The following is a 25,910-nucleotide window of genomic DNA, read 5'->3' as shown; positions in this document are numbered from 1 at the left end:
CTGACTGGATCCATCACCTTTATTTCACTTACCAAAAGTCTTCTTTTCCACATCCTTATTTCTCTGCACCCCGCATGTCGTAAGAGGCGACTAACGGATTCTGTTTCTCCTTTTACCCTTGTTAAGTGGTTCTTGTATAGAATATAGTCAATGTTTGTAAAGATTTTAGTCAAGCAGTATGTAAGAAATGTTTAGTCCTTTGTACTGGAAACTTGCATTCTCCCAGTAAGGTCATATATTGTACTACGTTGCAAGCCCCTGGAGCAATTTTTTGATTAGTGCTTTTGTGAACAAGAAACACTTAACAAGTGGCTCTATCCCATCTCCCCCCTTTCCCATATCCCATCTCCCCCCTTTCCCTCGTCGCGATATAACCTTCGTGGTTGAAAACGACGTTAAACACCAAATAAAGAAAGAAAGTATATAATCTTAGTATTGAGCAGAACTTTTTTACGTCTAAATTGAAAAGCGCCAAAGTCATACCCCTTCCCAAATGTAAAGATCTCTCAGACCCAAGTAATTTTAGACCCATTTCTTTGCTGCCTGTTTTGTCAAAACCATTAGAAAGGCATGTGCACAAGCATGTTCTTGCTTACATGGAAGAACAAATTTTGTTCCATCAGTTTCAATCCGGAAGTCTGAAGTTACAGGAGCATTGTTTTTGGATTTTAAGAAAGCATTTGACTTAGTCGATCATTCCATATTGTTGAAAAAATTACACTATTATTTGAGAAACGATTTGGTCTGTGACTTCTTTAAATCATATCTTGCTGACCGGACACAGTATGTCACTCTACAATGCCAGAATTTGTCCACTGCACTAGTAAAACATGGCGTCCCTCAAGGGTCTGTATTAGGACCTATTCTCTTTTGTATTTACGTTAATGATTTGCCTTTACATGTATCGGATGATAAAGTCAAATGCGAGTTTTTTGCAGACGATTCGTCTATTCATACCAGTAACACCTCGTTGGAGTCAGTAAATTCTTCCCTGAAGAACACTTTGGACGAAGTTGCGAAATGGTGCATATCAAATGCCATGATACTGCACCCAGAAAAAACTAAAAGCATTGTTATTACCACAAAACAAAAGCATCAGATAAGTCCTCTTAAATTACAACTGTCCTTAGGTACAACTCAAATACAGCAAGTTAAAGAACATCGCATACTTGGTGTAACTGTCGATGAAGAAATGAAATGGCAAACACACATAAGCAACCTCTGCAAAGTGTTATCAAGGAATTTGTATTTGTTGTCAAAACTCAAACATTATGCGAAGTCTGAAACATTAAAAATGTTCGTTCATGCTCATATAATGCCTCATATTAATTTTGCTTCGACATTGTGGGATGGCTGCAGTGATGTTCACTTATTGAAACGCAATTCTTTGTACCATCGTGCTGCAAAACATCCTGTATGAATCGCACATGTCTACAGAAATGAAGTTAAACAGCCTTTATTTCATTCCCCTAAAAACCCACCTTGCATACAATAAGGCTGTCTTTATGTATAAATTAGTTCATGGTGATGTGCCCAGTTATGTGCAATCCTATTTTACACATGTTACGAAGAGGTATGGGTCTCAAAATTTACTTCCTCCAATTCCTCGTATAGATCTTTATAAATCCAGCTTAGTTTTTTCAGGATCATCTCTGTGGAATTCTTTGCCAATAGAAATCAAACGATCCGCATCCTTAAAGGCCTTTAAAAGGCAGTTGCACACACATTTGATCACACTATAAACTGCCCCTGATGTCCAGTTTCCATTGTGTACTCAGATAATGTATGCAATGCTCTTAAGTTTTGTTTGTTTTTAAATATTGTATATGTAGTTAATCTGAATGCGTAATCCCTCGTCCCCCTCCCCCTTCTTCTTGAAACTTTAGCTGCCTGTATATGGCCCTGTTCGGCAATACATTGCTGTACCTTTTTAAGAAATTAACCAAAAAAAACATTTCCGTTGTTTGTGTTACCCCCCGCGGGTTAGGGGGAAGAATTTACCCGATGCTCCCCAGCATGTCGTAAGAGGCGACTAACGGATTCTGTTTCTCCTTTTACCCTTGTTAAGTGTTTCTTGTATAGAATATAGTCAATGTTTGTAAAGATTTTAGTCAAGCAGTATGTAAGAAATGTTAAGTCCTTTGTACTGGAAACTTGCATTCTCCCAGTAAGGTAATACATTGTACTACGTTGCAAGCCCCTGGAGCAAATTTTTGATTAGTGCTTTTGTGAACAAGAAACAATTGACAAGTGGCTCTATCCCATCTCCCCCCTTTCCCCGTCGCGATATAACCTTCGTGGTTGAAAACGACGTTAAATACCAAATAAAGAAAGATACTGTTCACTTTAGGTATGAAATGATTGCATGTGCGCGCATGTGTGTAGGTATGCAAGCGCACGCTCGCGCGCGCAAGCATACATGTGTGTGTGGGGGGATGTGTGTGTGTATGTGTGTGCGTGTGTGTGTGTGTGTGTGTGTGTGTGTGTGTGTGTGTGTGTGTGTGTGTGTAAGCGAGTGTGAGTTTGTGTGTGTGTGTGTGTGTGTGTGTGTGTGTGTGTGTATGTGCGCCGTCTTTGCTTTCGTTTACAATTATTCTCTGTATACATATGTTCCAAGGACAGGTTGGAAGATGAGGCTAAGCCTAAAACCTTTATCCTTATGTAATAAAGTTCTGAGTTCTCTCTCTCTCGCTCTCTCGCACTCTCTCTCTCTCTCTCTCTCTCTCTCTCTCTCTCTCTCTCTCTCTCTCTCTCTCTCTCTCTCTCTCTCTCTCTTAAAACAGTACATATGAGTTATGAGTCACTTTTGTTTGCGTTCTCTTGATCAGACTGTTTTGAATTGTTCCACTGTTTTTCTGTATTTCTTTATTATTTGTGTGTGTATAAATGCAGGTGAAATCTTTTCATTTGTAGGTTTGTGTAAGCGTCTGTCTTGTGTCAGTCGGTCTGATTTATTGGTGATTTTAGTCATTTTCTACAGTGGAACGCGCCTTATGAGACTTCAAAAAAGAATCTGAAGGAATCAGGTCTTAAAAAGGTGGGAGTCTTAATGTACAGACTTCATGAAGAGAAAATGTTTGGAAACAAGGTCTTAAAAGGGAGGAAGTCTGAAATAGGGGTGTTCCACTGTATTTGCATCTCCAATGTGGACAATCACAAGAGCAGGGGCATGATCTTTGATTGGCAGCTGTCAATAATTCTGCGTTGAGCATGACAGCGCCAACATGCAGGGAAGCATGAAAGGCTTATAGTTCACGCACCGGAATAAATGTGATGCTGATGTCAACAATGTCATGTTCTCAGCCTCACCACAATCACCTGCTCTCCTCTGGAAAGGTGAAAAGTGTTCTGAATTTCAAATGTTCATCATGCTTTGAGGTTTCCCTATCTTTCAACCAAAGCGACCAACCGCATTTCCGTCATGGTTCTGTACAAACGGAACAAAAACTAGCTTGTACAGTAACTAAAAACCTGAGTCCCTGCTTTCCCAAACGGCAATGGCACTGAGAATGTGCACCTGATGTATTGAGAGCCCATGAGAGCCGCGCCTTTTCTTGCCAGATAGCCTCACTGACAAGCATGATAGAGGCTCTATAATGAAAACAGGGCATGAAGACATGTAATGTGTTCATGATTGTAAATCGGCATATCATCTTTGAGACCGGCACGGTTGGCCTAGTGGTAAGGCGTCCGCCCCGTGATCGGGAGGTCGTGGGTTCGAACCCCGGCCGGGTCATACCTAAGACTTTAAAATTGGCAATCTAGTGGCTGCTCCGCCTGGCGTCTGGCATTATGGGGTTTGTGCTAGGACTGGTTGGTCCGGTGTCAGAATAATGTGACTGGGTGAGACATGAAGCCTGTGCTGCGACTTCTGTCTTGTGTGTGGCGCAAGTTATATGTCAAAGCAGCACCGCCCTGATATGGCCCTTCGTGGTCGGCTGGGCGTTAAGCAAACAAACAAACAAATATCATCTTTGAGGAAAGAGAAAGGACTGCATGCTTGGTCTAATTACATCACGCACCTGTCTGTGGGGATCACTTTTTATTTTCTTCTTCTGCGTTCCCGGCCATGCTTAGTTTTCAATAACTTCTTTCGGGCAAAGTCTTCTTCTTTTGCGTTCCCAGCCATGCTAGATTGTCAATAACTTCTTTCGGGCAAAGTCTACGGTCCGCCGTGGTGACTCTGCCGTCCCCGCAGCTTCTTGTGGGTCTCCACTGCACTGGGCCACGTCAGTCTGGCGTCTGACTTTGTTGACAAGTGAAAGCACAACTTGAAAAGCATGTGCCCTTCTGTTGCCCTGCCATTCCTTCTCCTTTAGGTGTACCGCTGGTCCCGCATAAAACCTGTAGGTTTAAGGGGCGATAAAAAACCAACAACTTCTCGGTTTGCGGACGTCGTCTTTATTTTCATGTCTCCGTTGTGTCAGTGAAGACTCAATTGTTTCTATTGGTATCCCCAACTATTGCAGCTACCATCAAATACTTTTCCAAATTAATTACCTCTAGTGAAAAACTACACTTTAACATGGAATGTATGTATGTATGTATGTATGTATGTATGTATGTATGTAGGTATGTATGTAGGTATGTATGTAGGTATGTATGTAGGCATGTATGCATGTGTATTGGTGTGTCGGTGTGTCAGGTGTGCAAGAAAAAAGGGTATTTTTATATCATGGGTTTTATGAATTTTCTTCTTTTATTCTTTTATAGTTATTAATTAATGACCTATATGTGCTGATGACTAAATTAATTTCCTTTGTTGGATCAATAAAATGTTATGAGTTATGAGTTATGAGATCCCGAACCTTGGGTCATAGAATATGATCGATTTGTCTGAGGCTCATACAGGTAATTAAAAACGAGACAACAAAAACGAAACTTACCGTGTCATTTGATTGGCCGTCGACGTATGTATCAATCCTCGCATACACCGCTCATCCTTAAATATTCAGTTGCAGAAGCCTCCGTTCAAAAAAATCTTTCCAACCATCGTAGATCTGTCCAGGTTTTTTTATGTTTGATAAGATCAACTGACTTTTTTACACAAAACAAACTTGTGCTGAACAGTTGATTTGGCCGCGAATGACGCCTATTTCACTTTGCAAAATTATTTCAGCAAAAAGCAACCCTGGGGACACACACACAAAATGTGCACAAAATGATTCTAGGTATGTGTCTGAGTGGAAGGATGCTCTTTAACTACAGATGTAAAAACCTTGGCTGATCTGGTTGGTAGTTTACATGATGCTTTACACGGGAAGATGGGTATATCATATGTCGCTGATCTAAACTCGCATCGTGCTATTTGTTCTCCTTTTCTCCCCTCCCCTTTCACAACCCAAATGACGGACGAACTCGAGTCAACGCTGCCTTCACACAGTCTTTTTATCTGACCTTCAGCTTCCCCTGTATCCCCCACCCCCACCTCCTCTCTTTGCCCCTGCACCTCCCACGCACATACACTTCTACCCCCTCCCACCCCCTCCCACCCCCATACCCATCCCTCCCGACCGCCCTTCAAAAGTGTTGTTATTATGAACCCTTTTCTCTCTTTGCGGTATCGTATGTGGCATTTGCCTGACAAGAGCGCTCAAAAACAAAGGGCGGTTTTGTGCTAGCTTCGTTTAATCTAGCCATCGCCAGCCACAATATTTTGTAAAATATAATGCGTTGCATGGGCATGTTTTTATTGAACGGTTGCGTTTTATGATGTTGTTTTTGTCAGTTTGCTTCGGGGGATGATCCAACGCACTCAATAGTTTTTATATCTGACGAGTTGTATTATTTTAATGCCTTTGTTGTTGTTTCTGGATGATTTGGATGTGCAGTTTTACATTTTTCTGCGCGACGTATTTCGACTTAACGCTTATAAAATCGCTTGTGCGTTAATTGTATGTGATATTAAGATGTTGAGTTGGAAGCTTGTTATTTTTTGCGAAGATGTTTATTCACATCTTGTAATGTTTTTGTCTGAATCAGCGTAACCAGTGACGATCGTTAGATGCTTATAAACGTAAAACAAGTTTTTGGTTCCACTAAGCTGTTTTAACAGTTACCTTCCAAATGTGTCACAAAAAGTTCGAAAGCTTGACTTGTTAAAGTTGACAGTGTATTCCGTTGGATAAAACTGAGTGTTTTCAGTAACTGAATCGAGAAATGGTTGTGTTTTCTTCGCTATGCTTCTTGACAACAAAAGACACTGATTCAGTGGCTGTTAGAGTATTTGTGAGTAGTGTCGACCGTTTTCAATTTTGGACACAAAGGTAAGCCATTTTTGAGTCCATGGAGAAATTACTAGCTATATGTAAAAAAATAAGTGAAAATCGTTCTCGGGTCGTCCACCCCTCTTTGCCTTATTTCCATCTGCACTTAGTCTGTTGTAGCATACACTTTAAATGAAGTTCGATATCTGGTGTTTTTGTTATGAAGAGCAAGCACTGAATGAAAGAGAGCTCTGGTAAAGTCAAGTTGGGTTGTAGGAGCAGCAGAACAAGACTGTTTGGGCACGGTCAGATTCCGGATACAGAATCCTCAGTGTTAATTATGTACATTCAAACTTCCGTTGCACAAATAAACATTAAACACCCACCCACAACAGAAGGAACAAGGCGAGGGGAAATCAAAAACGAAAACAAGGTCCAGTTCTAGGCAGTTCACTGTCCACACCCAGGAATAACATCTTTCGCTATTTAGCAACACTCTTAGTTTGAATGAATCGACGTCCCCTTTTGTGCTACTACTAAATGGCTTCATGTTTCTTGTCAATTTTAATGTGCTCGGTCAACTTCTTTTTATTTCCCCTTTCAACAACTGACTCAAAACGATAACTGTAATGTACGATGATGATTTGAACCTTTTGTACCTTCAAGCTATTTTTTGCCTGCGGCTCAAAACGCCGTCAAAAGGATTTTGGATCAAACTTCTGCGGCCTCTTGTGAAAGTTTGAGTGAAAGGTCAGTGTCCCCAACGTGTGAAATTGCCCGCGTTTGTTGCCACTGTCTACTGTCCCCTTCCCCTTCTGTTCGCCCAAAGAGTTAGTTCTTTTTGTCTGGACTTTACCCGTTTTTGTTTGTGGCGAGCGTCTTCTGTTTCATTGGGTGTTTGCTTTTTCTTTCAAAAATACCAGAGATTGACAGTTTTGTTCTTGACGATGACCTCTTTTGAATTCAAGTCGCAATATGTAATTTTACTAATATTGTATTGATGCAACTCGGGTAATTCTCGTTATTTTTGCAGCGTGTTGGCGCCATTGAGACATCTGAGAGGCCAGAGTTTAAGTTACGATTTAACGTCACTGATACCTAAAGACATGACACCAATTCTACCTTGAACAATCATGACGTGTGTGTGTGTGACAGGCAGTTATAAAAGGGAAACGTTGCGTGTCGAGGACCCTCGAATGGCTCCATCTTGTGTGGATTACCGTGTAAGACTCCATGCTGACCACTGTAAATTGGTATATGTTGCTGCTGACAAACGTATGGTCAATATATGGTCTAAGGTATTACATCTGACCTGATCACGGAACACACTCACTTGCCGACCCGGGTCACTTGGAACTGTGTATTTCCACTTCGATGAGGTGTTTTCCTCGTCCTCCTAAAACTGTTGCCAGCTTTTTCTAAGCTGACCTTGTATACTGGAAAACATCGGAAGACGTTTCAGTTTCTCCGTTAAGGCTTTCCTTAATTAAGCCCGAACTTGTCTTCGCGAAGTCTTTTTATCAAAAACTCAGTGCCAAAGCTTCGTGCAGTGAGCTTCGCCCCTTAACATTGGGCTTCATAGAGAGATATTTCTATCATTTTCCTTTATTTGACCACATGGTATTGTGGGCTTCATAGAGAGATATTTCTATCATTTTCCTTTATTTGACCACATGGTATTGTGGGCTTCATAGAGAGATATTTCTATAATTTTCCTTTATTTGACCACATGGTATTGTTGCGCGTTATTGGTTGAAGCCCGGCAACGGAAAAGCAGATACAGAATGTCCGAAACTGATCTTGTGAAGCAGCTTCGTGCATGACATCGACACCCTTCTCTTTCATTATGGAAATAGTTTTTTCTTTCTGTGTATTGACAACGTTGCCTTATTGCCTCTCGCCGCTGGAAGGAGATGCAGGTATGACTGTGAACACCTGATCCTCAGGTCCAGGTGTGTATAACTATGGTTGGCCTTTTGTCACTTATTTTCACGTATGAGTTTTTGTGTGTGCATGAGACAGTCTGGTGATTTATTGATTCAAATTATGTATCACGGTCACGATGTCTTTGCATGTGTTTGGGTTTACAATAATTCATTTCTCTCTCTCTCTCTCTCTCTCTCTCTCTCTCTCTCTCTCTCTCTCTCTCTCTCTCTCTCTCTCTCTCTCTCTCTCTCTCTCTCTCCCCTCTGTATCACACAAACACACACTTATGAAAACACACACCAACAAACACAAAAGCAAGCACGCACACAATTACACAGGGGTGTGCAGCAAATTGTCGGATACTCCGCTTTGCCCAGGTAAAAGCACATGTGGGTCTATGATGATTAACATTAACTCGGGAAGGATTGTATCTTTAAAATAATTAGTTTAAACAATGTTTTATTAAACAATTTATGAATACAGTCAATAATGAGCACATTTAGATTTTAAATGATTAAACAGTGTTTTATTCAACAATTGATTGGTACAGCACATAATGAGCACATTTACAATCAACAACAAGCTATAAAATAATATAAACCTGAATTGGGTTGTAAAGTTTTGCAGTTTTTTTAACGAGTAAAGGGTGTCAGTCACCATGTTGGAGTACGTGAAATTTACTGTTCCAGTTGAGCCACTAGACACGACGACAGCAAGTGCAGCGTGTAATTTGTTGCACCTCGTAAAGCCACCAGAGAAAGCACACAGCATGCAAGTGCAGTCGGTTGTAAACTGTGCGAAAAGAAAAAGACGAAGAAAAAATGAAAGCATTGACTGAGAAACAGGAAGAAGGTTCGTAGACCTGAACAGTCACATAATAGTACGTGCTGAGTCTTGCCTTACCCGACTGTGAAGCAGCACATGACACAGACATGGGGAAAGTAAACAATTAGCCAGACACTGTCCCGGCTTTCACCTGTCTTCCGTCAATCACACACCCCTCTTCACCCTCCAATACCCCCCCCCCCCCCCCCCCAACTTCTTCAGTCTCGTCCCTTCGATCTTACACCCTGTTCACCCCTGGCCTGTCTCACGGTATCATTGAGTCAGTGTCTCACGCATACATATTTTTCTCTCTGTGCTCCGTAAAAAGTTAATAGTTTATTGAACACTGTGTGATATATATGGTACCCCTGTTTCACGGTCATATTGATCCAGTGTCTCACGCATACATATTTTTCTCTCTGTGCTCCGTAAAAAGTTAATAGTTTATTGAACACTGTGTGATATATATGGTACCCCTGTTTCACGGTCATATTGATCCAGTGTCTCACGCATACATATTTTTCTCTCTGTGCTCCGTAAAAAGTTAATAGTTTATTGAACACTGTGTGATATATATGGTACCCCTGTTTCACGGTCATATTGATCCAGTGTCTCACGCATACATATTTTTCTCTCTGTGCTCCGTAAAAAGTTAATAGTTTATTGAACACTGTGTGATATATATGGTACCCCTGTTTCACGGTCATATTGATCCAGTGTCTCACGCATACATATTTTTCTCTCTGTGCTCCGTAAAAAGTTAATAGTTTATTGAACACTGTGTGATATATATGGTACCCCTGTTTCACGGTCATATTGATCCAGTGTCTCACGCATACATATTTTTCTCTCTGTGCTCCGTAAAAAGTTAATAGTTTATTGAACACTGTGTGATATATATAAGGTACCCCTGTTTCACGGTCATATTGATCCAGTGTCTCACGCATACATATTTTTCTCTCTGTGCTCCGTAAAAAGTTAATAGTTTATTGAACACTGTGTGATATATATGGTACCCCTGTTTCACGGTCATATTGATCCAGTGTCTCACGCATACATATTTTTCTCTCTGCTCATTAAACAGTTGATGTATTGAACTGTGTGACACAACCGTCGAATGCTGAAGAAGAAGAAGAAGAAAAACTGTGTGGCATGTCACGGTCACATTGATCCAATGTTGAGCGCATTCCTATATATCTTTCTATCGCTTTCTGTGTTCCGTGAAAAGTTGATAGTGTATTGAACACTGTGTGATATTGTTAGTGTGTCAGTCTACATGGAAACAGCTGTCTTTCACCCTGCACGCCCGACTGATGTATTGGACTCTTAAGAGTGCAATGCCTCTCCGTTCAGTGTTAGCGCGCGCGCGTAGTGTGTGTGTGGAAGATCGAAGCTGTGTGTGAAAAACACATGAATAATGAGTGGTCATTGTGGATTAATGCAGGACTGATCATTGGACTGTGATGCAGTCTTCTGTGCTTACGTATGTAGGAAACGCGAACAGTCAGTGATCATTGTAGATTAGTGCAGAGGTGATCTGAGTGTGATGCTGTGTGGTGTTCAGTACTTGTATGTGTGTGTATGTGCTAAAGACACATGAAATGAGCATCGTGAACTAACACAGGAGTGATCATCTGAGTTGGATGTATTCGATCAGTGTTTGTGTGTTGAGGCTGTGTAAAAGACATGAAATGAGCATCGTGAACTAACACAGGCGTGATCATCTGAGTTGGATGTATTCGATCAGTGTTTGTGTGTTGAGGCTGTGTAAAAGACATGAAATGAGCGATGCAAATACCTTCAGCTTGATTGTATATACGGGCATTCGTAGAGTCTAAGTTCTTCGCGACTGCAGACGCCTTCGTGTGGATATGAGTCGGGCTTCCGACATTTTGGTATAAGGTAGGTCATATCGTTCTGTGTCAAGGATTGTTTGTTTTTTTTGTCAATAATCTGAAAATACATTTGTGTTGAGCTTTGGGGCTAGCCCATAATTTAATTTGTCAAGTAAATAACTATTTCAGTGTGTAAAGCAACAATAATTTACTACCAGCCTGCACAGAGTTGTTAATAGACGCGGTTAGACCAACAAAACACCAAAAACAATAACAACCAGAACTAGTGAACAAAGTTACAAACAAGCACAAAATCAGTAATATAATATGGCCGCCTGTGAGAACTTTACAAAGCAAAAACAAAAGGAGCTGAAATCATCTTGCACTGACGATTTGATTCACACAAACCAAGACATGATGGAACACCTTGGAGTTCATCAGCAATAAAAGTTTACTTGCATCCCAGAAGAATAAGGACATGGAACAAGAAAGAAAGTACAGAAGAGGGCAGAGGGGAGGTTAAATGATTACAAGCAAGCAAGCAAAACAACAAACAAAACAGACGAACAACACCACCATGACTACCACCCTCTACACTCGGACTCAAAGAATCACTGGCAGACAGCCCGAGTCCGTATGGATGAATATTTGTGTTAAACGAGGTCAAAAGTTAATTGACATGCCTCTCCCGTTTCCCGTTGTCACACGCCTACCCGAAACCCAGAGTACTGGGGGTTTGGAAGGATTAGCTTCGGTACATCTTCACACCTTGGGGTTTGTTCATACCGTGAAAGACCCTCAAAAGAAGTGTCCATTCGCGGCAAACAACCCTTCTTCACCGAGTCCTTTCGTTCACTTTCTTTGATCACATTGGTGCAGTGCAAGTTTTCACGATCACATTTTCTCGTGGTTTCACACGGTCATCACGCTACTTGGTCACATACCAAAAATGACCAGCCTGGCTGCTCCCTGTGCACGAGAGTACGGTGCCTTTTTCACAAATCAATTTGTACAAAATAAAAAAAATTCCAACTGATGACAGTAAGGAGTCAGGGTGTGGACTTTTGGTATGTGACCAAGTGGAGGGGTGGTCTTGTCCATGTTAAACCCTGGTATGTGACCAAGTGGAGGGGTGGTCTTGTCCATGTTAAACCCTGGTATGTGACCAAGTGGAGGGGTGGTCTTGTCCATGTTAAACCCTGGTATGTGACGAAGTGGAGGGGTGGTCTTGTCCATGTTAAACCCTGGTATGTGACCAAGTGGAGGGGTGGTCTTGTCCATGTTAAACCGTGGTATGTGACCAAGTGGAGGGGTGGTCTTGTCCATGTTAAACCCTGGTATGTGACGAAGTGGAGGGGTGGTCTTGTCCATGTTAAACCCTGGTATGTGACCAAGTGGAGGGGTGGTCTTGTCCATGTTAAACCCTGGTATGTGACCAAGTGGAGGGGTGGTCTTGTCCATGTTAAACCCTGGTATGTGACCAAGTGGAGGGGTGGTCTTGTCCATGTTAAACCCTGGTATGTGACCAAGTGGAGGGGTGGTCTTGTCCATGTTAAACCCTGGTATGTGACCAAGTGGAGGGGTGGTCTTGTCCATGTTAAACCCTGGTATGTGACCAAGTGGAGGGGTGGTCTTGTCCATGTTAAACCCTGGTATGTGACCAAGTGGAGGGGTGGTCTTGTCCATGTTAAACCCTGGTATGTGACCAAGTGGAGGGGTGGTCTTGTCCATGTTAAACCCTGGTATGTGACCAAGTGGAGGGGTGGTCTTGTCCATGTTAAACCCTGGTATGTGACCAAGTGGAGGGGTGGTCTTGTCCATGTTAAACCCTGGTATGTGACCAAGTGGAGGGGTGGTCTTGTCCATGTTAAACCCTGGTATGTGACCAAGTGGAGGGGTGGTCTTGTCCATGTTAAACCCTGGTATGTGACCAAGTGGAGGGGTGGTCTTGTCCATGTTAAACCCTGGTATGTGACCAAGTGGAGGGGTGGTCTTGTCCATGTTAAACCCTGGTATGTGACCAAGTGGAGGGGTGGTCTTGTCCATGTTAAACCCTGGTATGTGACCAAGTGGAGGGGTGGTCTTGTCCATGTTAAACCCTGGTATGTGACCAAGTGGAGGGGTGGTCTTGTCCATGTTAAACCCTGGTATGTGACCAAGTGGAGGGGTGGTCTTGTCCATGTTAAACCCTGGTATGTGACCAAGTGGAGGGGTGGTCTTGTCCATGTTAAACCCTGGTATGTGACCAAGTGGAGGGGTGGTCTTGTCCATGTTAAACCCTGGTATGTTCCCGCAGTGGGGCACTGCGGTTATGAAATTAAAGGCCCCTCCTGTTTTTGGAACCGCAGGAGCTTTCTAGTTTGCTGTTAGGTAGATTTTTGGTTCCTCTTTCCTGTCATGCTCTCTTTTTCTTCATGAATTCTTTTCTTTTTTCTGCCTTCTTGCTCATTCACCTGTATTTTTTCCAAAAATCTCTTCTCTTGCCGCTTGTCTCGCGATTCATGTATAGTTTAATCTGTTAGTGTTCTGATGTAAGTCCAGCAGTAGATAGGTTAAGCCTATTTTAACATACTGGAAACTGGTAATCTTCCAGTAGGTATTAATTTAGTTTTACTAAAGCCTGCTGGGACACAAGTAATGGGTTAGTGCATTTGTAAACAGGAATCGCTTGACAAGTGGCCCCCTTCATCCCCCCCTTCCTCGTCCTGATATGGCTCTGCGTAGTCGGCTGGACGTTAAGCAACAAATAAACAAACAAACAAACCCTGGTATGTGACCAAGTGGAGGGGTGGTCTTGTCCATGTTAAACCCTGGTATGTGACCAAGTGGAGGGGTGGTCTTGTCCATGTTAAACCCTGGTATGTGACCAAGTGGAGGGGTGGTCTTGTCCATGTTAAACCCTGGTATGTGACCAAGTGGAGGGGTGGTCTTGTCCATGTTAAACCCTGGTATGTGACCAAGTGGAGGGGTGGTCTTGGCCATGTTAAACCCTGGTATGTGACCAAGTGGAGGGGTGGTCTTGTCCATGTTAAACCCTGGTATGTGACCAAGTGGAGGGGTGGTCTTGTCCATGTTAAACCCTGGTATGTGACCAAGTGGAGGGGTGGTCTTGTCCATGTTAAACCCTGGTATGTGACCAAGTGGAGGGGTGGTCTTGTCCATGTTAAACCCTGGTATGTGACCAAGTGGAGGGGTGGTCTTGTCCATGTTAAACCCTGGTATGTGACCAAGTGGAGGGGTGGTCTTGTCCACGTTAAACCCTGGTATGTGACCAAGTGGAGGGGTGGTCTTGTCCATGTTAAACCCTGGTATGTGACCAAGTGGAGGGGTGGTCTTGTCCATGTTAAACCCTGGTATGTGACCAAGTGGAGGGGTGGTCTTGTCCATGTTAAACCCTGGTATGTGACCAAGTGGAGGGGTGGTCTTGTCCATGTTAAACCCTGGTATGTGACCAAGTGGAGGGGTGGTCTTGTCCATGTTAAACCCTGGTATGTGACCAAGTGGAGGGGTGGTCTTGTCCATGTTAAACCCTGGTATGTGACCAAGTGGAGGGGTGGTCTTGTCCATGTTAAACCCTGGTATGTGACCAAGTGGAGGGGTGGTCTTGTCCATGTTAAACCCTGGTATGTGACCAAGTGGAGGGGTGGTCTTGTCCATGTTAAACCGTGGTATGTGACCAAGTGGAGGGGTGGTCTTGTCCATGTTAAACCCTGGTATGTGACCAAGTGGAGGGGTGGTCTTGTCCATGTTAAACCCTGGTATGTGACCAAGTGGAGGGGTGGTCTTGTCCATGTTAAACCCTGGTATGTGACCAAGTGGAGGGGTGGTCTTGTCCATGTTAAACCCTGGTATGTGACCAAGTGGAGGGGTGGTCTTGTCCATGTTAAACCCTGGTATGTGACCAAGTGGAGGGGTGGTCTTGTCCATGTTAAACCGTGGTATGTGACCAAGTGGAGGGGTGGTCTTGTCCATGTTAAACCCTGGTATGTGACCAAGTGGAGGGGTGGTCTTGTCCATGTTAAACCCTGGTATGTGACCAAGTGGAGGGGTGGTCTTGTCCATGTTAAACCGTGGTATGTGACCAAGTGGAGGGGTGGTCTTGTCCATGTTAAACCCTGGTATGTGACCAAGTGGAGGGGTGGTCTTGTCCATGTTAAACCCTGGTATGTGACCAAGTGGAGGGGTGGTCTTGTCCATGTTAAACCCTGGTATGTGACCAAGTGGAGGGGTGGTCTTGTCCATGTTAAACCCTGGTATGTGACCAAGTGGAGGGGTGGTCTTGTCCATGTTAAACCCTGGTATGTGACCAAGTGGAGGGGTGGTCTTGTCCATGTTAAACCCTGGTATGTGACCAAGTGGAGGGGTGGTCTTGTCCATGTTAAACCCTGGTATGTGACCAAGTGGAGGGGTGGTCTTGTCCATGTTAAACCCTGGTATGTGACCAAGTGGAGGGGTGGTCTTGTCCATGTTAAACCCTGGTATGTGACCAAGTGGAGGGGTGGTCTTGTCCATGTTAAACCCTGGTATGTGACCAAGTGGAGGGGTGGTCTTGTCCATGTTAAACCCTGGTATGTGACCAAGTGGAGGGGTGGTCTTGTCCATGTTAAACCCTGGTATGTGACCAAGTGGAGGGGTGGTCTTGTCCATGTTAAACCCTGGTATGTGACCAAGTGGAGGGGTGGTCTTGTCCATGTTAAACCCTGGTATGTGACCAAGTGGAGGGGTGGTCTTGTCCATGTTAAACCCTGGTATGTGACCAAGTGGAGGGGTGGTCTTGTCCATGTTAAACCCTGGTATGTGACCAAGTGGAGGGGTGGTCTTGTCCATGTTAAACCCTGGTATGTGACCAAGTGGAGGGGTGGTCTTGTCCATGTTAAACCCTGGTATGTGACCAAGTGGAGGGGTGGTCTTGTCCATGTTAAACCCTGGTATGTGACCAAGTGGAGGGGTGGTCTTGTCCATGTTAAACCCTGGTATGTGACCAAGTGGAGGGGTGGTCTTGTCCATATTAAACCCTGGTATGTGACCAAGTGGAGGGGTGGTCTTGTCCATGTTAAACCCTGGTATGTGACCAAGTGGAGGGGTGGTCTTGTCCATGTTAAACCCTGGTATGTGACCAAGTGGAGGGGTGGTCTTGTCCATGTTAAACCCTGGTATGTGACCAAGTGGAGGGGTGGTCTTGTCCATGTTAAACCCTGGTATGTGACCAAGTGGAGTGGTGGTCTTGTCCATGTTAAACCCTGGTATGTGACCAAGTGGAGGGGTGGTCTTGTCCATGTTAAACCCTGGTATGTGACCAAGTGGAGGGGTGGTCTTGTCCATGTTAAACCCTGGTATGTGACCAAGTGGAGGGGTGGTCTTGTCCATGTTAAACCCTGGCCAGATGTGAGACGGTGAGGAAAAGTGCAGTTTTTTACGAGATGAAAGTTTCTAACATATTGACAATCATTTCTTTGAAAGCCAATTTCAACTTGACAGTGCTACCAGTGTGTGGCGAGTATGCATGTTCTGCACAGAAGGAATACGTTCTGTGTAATATTGTTCGCCAACAACAAGTAGAAAGAATGAAAATTAATTTTTTTCCAGGGGCGCATTGACCAAATGTCTGCTTGACTTGCCTTGAAAATTTACATTTTTGGAACTTTTGATCAAACGTCTTTTAAATCTTTGAATGAAAAAGTTGTAGGTTTCATTAATTGCTAGAAAACATATTGCTACGCCTGACGTATTTTGTGTGGCTAAGTGCAGTATTTGTCAACTTGTTTCACAAATTAATTTGTGTATGTGTCATCGCTCAACGGCTATCGTCAGCTATCTCTCTGACCGGACGCTACAGTCCTACGCGAATCTATCAAAACAAAAATACAGAGTTATCTCCCCACCCCCGGCGGGTTAGGGGGTAGTCCCATATTGGTTGGGACGAGAAAGAATTTACCCGATGCTCCCCAGCATGTCGTAAGAGGCGACTAACGGATTCTGTTTCTCCTTTTACCCTTGTTAAGTGTTTCTTGTATAGAATATAGTCAATTTTTGTAAAGATTTTAGTCAAGCAGTATGTAAGAAATGTTAAGTCCTTTAATTGTACTGGAAACTTGCATTCTCCCAGTGAGGTAATAAAGAAAGAAAGTTATCTCCCATATGTTTTTCGCGAGCACTGATCTAAATTTGAGATCAGTGTTCGCGAGACGAAAATGATTGCAGATTGGCCGACATCGACAGTGATCTCCGTTCTGTTCTTCACAGTTATGATAAAGACATCGTTCTAAGGTCAAAACAAGTCGAAATTTTGGGACTGCTGCCGGAAGGAGACCGTAATATATGGTTTCATCACTGTCAACTGGTTACAGAAAAAATCGTCTGCTCCAGTGAGCGCCGAAACTAAACGGTTGATTATCACGTGACACTTTTGCCATATTTAGCGTTGTTTGCACAGTAAATAGTTTGCGAAAAATAGCTCGCTTGAAACTGTCTTACATATCAATTCCTTTGCAATTTAAAAATTACAAAACACCATGAAAAATCATTATCGACGATCGCGAATCTGCTTATATCAAAAATACATCACAAAAAGCTCTAAATATGTTAAAACAAAATCGGTTTCCTTGCCAGACAAGGAAACTCAAGGCATCCTGTCAGGGAGAGAATGAGCCGAACTCATTTTGACCTGAGGTCAGGATGCACATGGACCCTGAGATGAACACGTGCAGCATGGATATATATTTACATATATGTGTAGGCCGATAGTTGAGATCAAAAGCTACACGGAATGCAGTGAGTGAGAAAGTGAAAGCTGCCTTTCAACACTGAGGCCAAAGGCAATGCCAATGGTAGTTGCATCCATCAACACTGAAGGAGGCTTGCAAGTGACAACATGGCCAAACTCGTGCTACCGCTGAGAACTTGTCTAGTCTAGGCAGGATCGCTGGCACATTTTGAGGGTGTGGGAGTAGACACGTAGTAAGATAGTCATTGATGGTCTGGCCAGTTTTGCAATTGATACTGAATTTAATAGGAGAATCTTAACTTTGACTTTCTTGCTAGATTTAATTAAAGTACTAATGTATTAATGAAGGCAGATTTTTCTTGGTGGATTTACTTCGTCATAATGGAGACTTAATTTTATTTGTCTGCAATGAGTTTAGAGTGTGCAAGATCTAATCAGCACGATGAACAATTTTGGTCATACTATTGTGTGCCCGATTTAGATGAAATCCTCATCAAAATGAAACAGCCTTGGCACATTATTATACTTGAATGCCCTCGGATTTGACCTTCCACTCCAAAAGGAGATATGACCGAGGAACGATCTGGTCATACTTTGGGCCTAACGGGATATATGTCACCTGGACTGCGGTGCACGATGTGAAAATGGATGCCCCCCAAGTAGGGTCTGATTGGTTGAAATCACCACAAATCTCAATGTCAACCAATCAGACCCCGCGGTTGGCTCCCAGCCACTTGGATGGCTCCCACTTGGATGGCACCCACTTTCGCTTTGTGTTCCTCAGGCCAGGGCGGCATAGTTGCACCCCCCCCCCCCCCCGCCCAGGTTCCTACGCCTCCGAGGACCCCCCCCCCCCCCCCCATAGATTGATGTTCAGTGGGGATTTTTAGATGCTTGTCAGTGTGTGAAGAGGAGGTAGCTGAACTCGTTAGGACAGGGGGGCGGAGTGGTTTTGGGCTGGTGGATTTTCATCACGGGTTCTTGTTTCTTCTGAGTCATTTTTTTCGACGCTGATCAGGCGGAGAGTTTTTTGTGCTGATGGATTTTGTGTGTGTGTGTGTGTGTGTTAAACTAGGATATTTATTCTGTCAGAGTGATTCTTTCAAGATTGTGATGTGGTTTCTGCGATGATTTGTATTTCTTTTGAAACGGTGTGTTTTTAATCTGCTCGAGTTTTCTCTTTTTTTCTTTTCTTTTCTTTTCTTTTTTACCGATTTTGTGGACAGGTCTTCTTCTTCCTTGGTTGCTATAATATATCCGTAAATCTTTCCTTTGACAAGGGTTGGGGAGACCAATAAAATAAACAAGAGAACGGCTAAGATTTGAATTTTTGTTTTGATAAACAATGGCGGTAAGCAGAAGGAAATACAAGACCGTTTATCTTGTTAATGTGACTATTTTAGGGCCCCACGTTTGCTATGACCAGCCATGGCTGTATTACTACTGTACATGGCAGTACTACACTGCTGGACTGGGGACGAGTGGTAATCGATGCTGTCATTGTATCGTGTTTAAAGGGCGGTGGCAGGTGTGCTCCTGATAAATTCAGTGGTGACAGCAATACAAATCTCTCAAATCACAGCTTGCGAGTGATGAGCTTGTACCCAACGCAGAACGAGTGCTGCAGTTTTCTGGATAGACGAGCGCACGTGTGTTTTGTGGTACGTCAGAGATAGCTTTTGGAACTGAACATCATAGTATTCCGAAAGCGGCGTATGGCTGCCCAAATGGCGGGGTAAAAACGGCCATACATGTGTAAACGCACTCGTGCAAAAACAGACACGAGTGTACGAGGGAGTTTCAGCTGAAACGCGTAACAAAAAGAAGGTACTGAACAGTTTCTAGTATTCTCAATTTACTCTTGTTTGTTAAAATGTAGTTTAATTCTGAACAGGCGTGTTTATCCGAATATGAATACTAAATGTGACTGGTTTGTGCGGAAGTTCTCGCGAATAGTGCATTCATTCAAGACACCTTGTGTCGTCCGGGCGTTCTGGGTTGCTGGGGCGACGTGCACGATTCGTGTGTTGTGCAGTTGGGAGAACTAAATCAGATGCCAGTCTTGTTGTTGTCGTTGTTGTTGTTGTTTTGGGATGACCGACCGAAGTGCTTCGTTTTGATTGGTCAATCTGGTAGAGTGTCCCTTTTAGGTCAAGATTAAGTCTGATGAAACTGTGGAAGGTTCTGACCGAAGTTTTTTGTTTTGGTCTTCTGGGATGAAGCGTTCAGGTGCCAAATATTGGTCAAGCTAGCTATCTGTAGTGCTCAGACTCGGTGTCAGTCCGGCAAAATAACCAAATTAATGAGAATGAGAGAGGTTCTGTGCTTTGCTTATTCCTGCGTTTGATTTTATAAACAGCATCGGATGTATTTTGAAGTTGCAGGGCAAGCAAGTGCTTTACTTAATAATTGCGGCCATTATGGACTCTGCTCCGTCTTGAAAGCAACGTGAATGGGACTTGTCTGTGATTTATTGATTTATTCAATTCAATTCAATGCAACTTTATTATCTGAATGTAACACACACAAAATTCTTTTGGCAATGGAGTGGAGTGGAGTGGACATGGAGTGGTGAGTGCTGCGCTTCACGCTAAACGGATTGGACAATGACATTTGTGTGGCGCGGTGTGCAATAGTTACTACTGATACCACGGACTCTAATTGTGTGGTGCACGTGTGTGTTTCAGACGGGACTTCCTGGCCACTCGCAATGGCATCGTCAAGGCCCAGGCCCAGTTCCGTATGTTCCTGCAGCGCAAGAAATACATGCAGGTAAGAATGTTGTCTTGTGGTGGTTTTTGAGGTGGTAGCCATGATGACGATGACGATGATGATGATAATGATGAGGAAAAAGATATGTGGCTCACGGATACACTGAAAATACGCAGCTTTAGAAGCTATATATAGATATAGGCACTGAGGCAGAGGAAATGAAAATCAGCATGTGCGGAATGGTGTTTTTATCTCTTCAGTCATGTAGATAACTTTACTACATATCCCTAAATCATGTCACTTTCCCGCTTCTCAAAGAGTGTCTGCTCCGGCCTTTGGAAAAGAATGTGATCCTGTTGACTGGATATCGTCTAACACAAAGATAAGGGTTTGGGATGTCTGTCTCCCCCTCCTCCTCCCTTCTTGCCCCTTCCTTTTTCCCCACCCCTACCCCATCCCTTCCCTTCTTCTTTGCTGGTGTCTCTTTCTACCAGTTAGGGCAGGACAAGGCAGTGTTTTATTACATGAATAATTCATGTAATATTCTGAGTGTCAACCCCCCACTTGGTGTTTTGTTGTTGTTACACTGTTATTACGCCACCATAAGTTTCTTCTGCAAGCCCAACAAGGGTACATTAATTGTCGTATGTAATACATGTCATGGGGTGGGGGGGGGGGGGGGGGGGGGGGTGGGGGGGGGTGGGGTGGGGGGGGTGGTAGTCACAGTTAGTAAGAGGAACGAATACAATTAAGTGAAACTTAAAATGTTGACTGTTGTGTGTGTGTGTGTGTGTGTGTGGGGGGGGGGGGGGCATGGTGAGAAAACGAATGTGGAATGGAAAAAGAAATAAGGAGAGGAGGTATTGGAGAAAAAAAGTGTATGTGGGTTTTGAAGAGAGTGAAGCTGAATACCTGTGACTGTGAGCTTAAATGTAACCCCTTTACACTGATTCTAAATATCAATAAGTACACAGCCATTTCAGGGAAAAGACACCCCCGGCTGTGTCCTGTATCACTATCAGCAAGTTAAAACTGAGCGTCCAACAGGTGTCAGGTCTGATTGTGTACAAATCAGGCACAGGCACATGAACCCATTGAACCTTATTAATCGCATTCTTTATTCCACCAGACTGGAGGAGACTGGAACAATCTGTGTTGATAATAACTTGGTCAGCTACGATTTGGGGTCAAATCTTCTTTTTTTTCTCAAGATTTTTGTTCTGTTTTGAAAAATCAGCGGAAAATTAATTTGAACATGCTCCCGTGCACTCACGAATGTGACAACAGGACAATACAGATGAACCAGAAAAGATCCCTGACCAACCCTATTTCTTAGAGCCTTTTTTTGTTGTTGGGGGGGGGGGGGGGGGGGTGGTCAGGAGCAGGGACTTGAGGTGGATGGTGGAAGGGGGAGAGAGGGTAGTGGGTAGAGGGGTATGGACCTAAACCTGTAACAAAAGAGGGTAAGACCCTCTTTGCTGTAACGTTGAGACATGTATATCAATCTCTTACATGGCTTCTATCACCTGTGGTGTAATTGATCTGTGTCTGCCACTGACCTTGTGGTGTGATGAAGATAATGTCAGTGAAACACAAGAGTGTAAGATAGATACACAGGGAAAGGAATAGTGTGATGTTACTCTTTTACCACCCTAGATGACAGGCCCAGACTGGCCTATTTGTGTTCTGATGCAAAGTGCTTTGTCTAAGGCCTAAAAAAAAAATAGGTGTGGTTACGGTAACCCGACCTACCCTATTTTTAGGGGCCGACCCTATAACTTTTTATTACATTTGTAAAAAAACAAACACAAAAAACAAGAAAACGAGTGCAGAAAACGCAATGAAAGTGAAAGCGCCCGAGTCGCACACTTATTTCCCTGTCAAGTAGGTTTGATTTGTACACATTAGAAAAAAAAGTTAAAAAAAAAAAAGTGATTGCCTACCTACCTACCCTATTTTTTGTTTGGCTATGTTACCGTAACCACACCTATTTTTTTTTTGTTGCCTAACACTAATAGGCTGGGCTGTTCATTATCACTTTTAAGTTTGCTATTTTAAGTAGAGTCATGACTAATACCTCAGTGCACCCTTAAACCTGTGTGCCCCTGTTTATCAAAATAGCATGTGTTAAATGTTGTGAACATGTTTTTTTAAATACACACCTGCTTTGTGGACATGCTAGACAGTATGGGGTTATTGTTCTTTTATAGATTTTTACGTATTGATTGTTAAGTATTGATTGTTTTATTGCTACAGTTTATTAATTGGTATCTGAGGCCTTTTTTTTCTAACAAGCCTGACTTCAGCTGTACTTTGTGTGACTAGGCTCTGTTGATAAGAGAACAATAGTTTTTAAACATTTTTCTTTTTGTTTGTTGACTGACTGCAAACACTGTTAGGCCAAAAAAAAAAAATTGTATGTTTAGGGTAACATGACCAAAAAAAGTAGGGTCGGTAGGTAGGTAGGTGTTTTTTTTGTTTTGTTTTTTGTTGTTGTTGTTGTAAATGCTATGTTGGCTGAACATTCACTTCTTATATTTGATGAATACATGTTTCAAAACTAACGTATAAATAAAACAGAGAGAAAGGGAGAGAAAGAAACGCCAAATGTCTCTTTTTAGCATTTTTACCTCTTTTTTTTTCTTTTTTTTTTTTGAAATCAAAAAAAAGTTTTTGGGTCGGCGCCAAATCGATAGGGTCGGTCGGGTTACCCTAAACAGACAATTTTTTTTTTTTGGCCTTACATAAATGTAATTGTAATAATTGTAATCTAACCTGGTTACTGATGTGTCCACTTTTGTTTAAATAGTGTCATGTGTAAGCTCTCTAGACAGGTTCCCCTGTTCAACACCCAAGCCCTTGCTAAGATATTGTAAAGACATGCACTGGGGTAGATTACGTTTACTGGTTTTGTTAACGCCCAGAATCTACTCTCTTTATCACCACACTGAATGTTATTAGGAGAACAGGAAGAGAAAAGTTCTTACTGTAGCCTGGAATCTTTTCATACATATGACACCAGTTTTTGTGTTGAAGAATGTTGAAAAAATATGGGTTAGGACTGCATAATAGACAGCCCCGCTGAACCATTGTGATTTGTGTGCAAATGAAGATTGTGAATCAATGGAGCTACTCTTACTTCATGAAGTCTGTTGGAATTCAGTATTGTGTGACATTAGTGCGACCAGGTAATCTAATCTGTTGTGTTCTTCTTTACTTGCCTTAACAACTTACGCATTGCGTGCTTGTAACGAGCTCAGGTGTTTCTTGAGGTTTCTTCAAACATGGAACCGTGAAAATTCAAGGACTTAATGAATAATGCATGCTCAGGTACAGGGTGTTTTGTTGCAGGGTTAAGTTTTGATTTGTCAACATCTTCTCCTTTACATCTAAATGGAAGTCAACAAAAGTAACTGCTGTTACTGGCTTATGTGATTTTTTTCTTCTTTATGAATAATTAATATGAACATTTTTGTTGGGGGGGGGGGGGGGGGTGGGGGTGGGGGTGGGGGGGGGGGGGGGTATGGGATGTGAAGTGTTTGTGACTGTCAGCTTGGTTCAAACTCATTCTTCAAGGCAGTAGTATAGTGCGAGCATCACTTTTGGATGAAAATCCAGCTTATTATGCCGGGAAGCTGTTCTGTGTTTGGAGTGTTGTTAAAGTTGTTGTTGTTGTTGTTGTTGCTGTGGTGTTTCCAGCATTGAGAAGTTGTTTTGTGTGTGTTGAGCAGTTTCCAGTGTTAATTGTTGAAGTTGCAGTTGTTGTTGTTGTTGCTGTGGTGTTTCCTGTATTGAGAAGTTGTTTTGTGTGTGTTGAACAGTTTTGAGTGTTGTTGAAGTTGCAGTTGTTGCTGTTGCTGGTGGAGGTGTTTCCAGCATTGAGAAGCTGTTCTGTGTTTTGAGTGTTGTTGAAGTTGCAGTTGTTGTTGTTGCTGGTGGTGGTGTTTCCTACATTGAGAAGTTGTTTTGTGTGTGTTGAACAGTTTTGAGTGTTGTTGAAGTTGCAGTTGTTGTTGTTGCTAGTGGTGGTGGGGGTGGTCTTTCCAGCATTGAGAAGCTGTTCTATGTGTTTTGGACAGTTTCGAGTGTTTTTGTACTTTGTGGTGGCGGTATAGTGGTGGTAGCGTTATTGTTGTTTTCGGCATTGAGAAGCTGCTCTGATAGCTACTGGTAGACCCCCAAAAGTGGTGCCTCTTAACTTGTTCTCTTTGTTATATCATTACTTGAATTTCTAAATAGTGTTGTTGTTTTTCAACTTGTTAATACATCCTTACTTTGATGACAGACACGTGAACAGATCCGTCACCGACTGGAGGAGCAGAAATTAGCAAAGCGACGACAACAAGCTCAGGAAAAAATGGAGCGTGAGCAAAGGGTCAGTATTTTTGAAAATATATGTGAGAGTTTGTTGGTTGCATGTGTTTGTGTGTGAGTGTGTGTGTGTGAGTAAGTCAGTGTGTGTTTGTATTAATTGGTTAACGACTAACACTATTGCTCTCATTCAAGGAATGTCTATTAATGCTTTAATCCTGTTTGCATTTGTTTGGCATCCTGAACTATTCATGTTAGACAGTTTACTTAAAAAGAAAACCAAAAATGTGTGTGCGTTTCTGACAAATCCTGGTAAAAAAATGAACAAGAAGAAGAAAGGTAGAGGTTGAAAAAGAACAGATTAAGATTGAAAAGAAACATTAAAGCAAAAAAGTGCACCCCCAGAATGAAAAGCAAACAAGAGACTGTGCAGGGTCTTGTGCAAACCTTTTGCACCTGTATGTCGTAGCAGTAAAACTGGCCATCAATGAAAAAAATGGGCAACAACAAAACAGAAAGAGGATGGAGAGACATGTAATGTGGATGTAAAACTTCTAGGCTAGAGAGGATCCTCCCAGGGCTGAGACATTCTGACCAAAACTGGTAATTCAAGTCAGATCTCTAAATTGCCGGCTTCTCAGTACAACTCATTCAATCACCATTAGAACTTAAAGCAAATGTATTTGGGAGGGGTTGGAATATAGAGAATTTTAGCTGGTGAACAATCCTGTCACTGAGCCAGATAGACAGGTCATGTACATTGGTACTTGTGATGTACGTAAGGACCCTCACAGGAGAGGACACCTGTGAAAGGACATTTTCTGTTGTGGATTGTCTTAATGACTATTAGGGGGGTTTACTGTCCTCAGGCTTACTGTTGCCTATCTAGGACATGAATGATTGAATACAAAAAAAAGTGTGATTGTCTTATCATGACTGAACTATACTTGTCATGACAGGCCACCTGCAATGTGGGGACGCTTTGGGCTGATCCCAAGGGTGTCCTTTCATTACAGGTTAACCTATGTGCAGTCATTTTTGTAGGCATTAAATGCTACCTGGAGTAATTTAATTGCTGTCACAGAGATAAGATACTTGTCTGTGTTCCTATTGTGCTAGTGTGCTTTATTGCTGTGTGTGCCAGTGGACTTTCGTTGGTGAATGCCCCCAACTACTTACATTGAGTTTATCTTGATTGCTGCATTTTACTTTTCAAGGAATCTTGTCTATAACACACACGGAAGTATAGATGTTCTCATCCTGAGTAAGAGATCTGCTTGGCTACTGTTAGACAATGAAAGTCGGTTACTGCAAAAGAAGAAAAAGTGAAGATTTTTAAGTTGAGTGTACATAACCGTTCTGTAGATATTT

At 42.7% G+C, this 25,910-nt stretch overlaps 1 protein-coding gene across 3 annotated transcripts in view; it reads left to right on the top strand.

Annotated features, from left to right (window-relative positions):
• Positions 1-25,910, top strand: part of LOC138957663 (unconventional myosin-XV-like) — a 225,759-nt gene that overhangs the window by 120,292 nt on the left and 79,557 nt on the right. For all 3 annotated transcript variants that reach the window (XM_070328742.1, XM_070328746.1, XM_070328738.1), the window contains exons 21-22: positions 20,204-20,288; positions 24,514-24,603. In XM_070328742.1, coding sequence (XP_070184843.1) covers positions 20,204-20,288; positions 24,514-24,603 — 175 coding nt within the window. The remainder of the gene's footprint in view (positions 1-20,203; positions 20,289-24,513; positions 24,604-25,910) is intronic.

This window comes from Littorina saxatilis, linkage group LG2, assembly GCF_037325665.1.
Source record: "Littorina saxatilis isolate snail1 linkage group LG2, US_GU_Lsax_2.0, whole genome shotgun sequence".
Classification (NCBI taxonomy): Eukaryota; Metazoa; Mollusca; class Gastropoda; order Littorinimorpha; family Littorinidae; genus Littorina; species Littorina saxatilis.
Note: the sequence above shows the minus strand (reverse complement) of the source record. Positions and strands in the feature narration are given on the sequence as shown.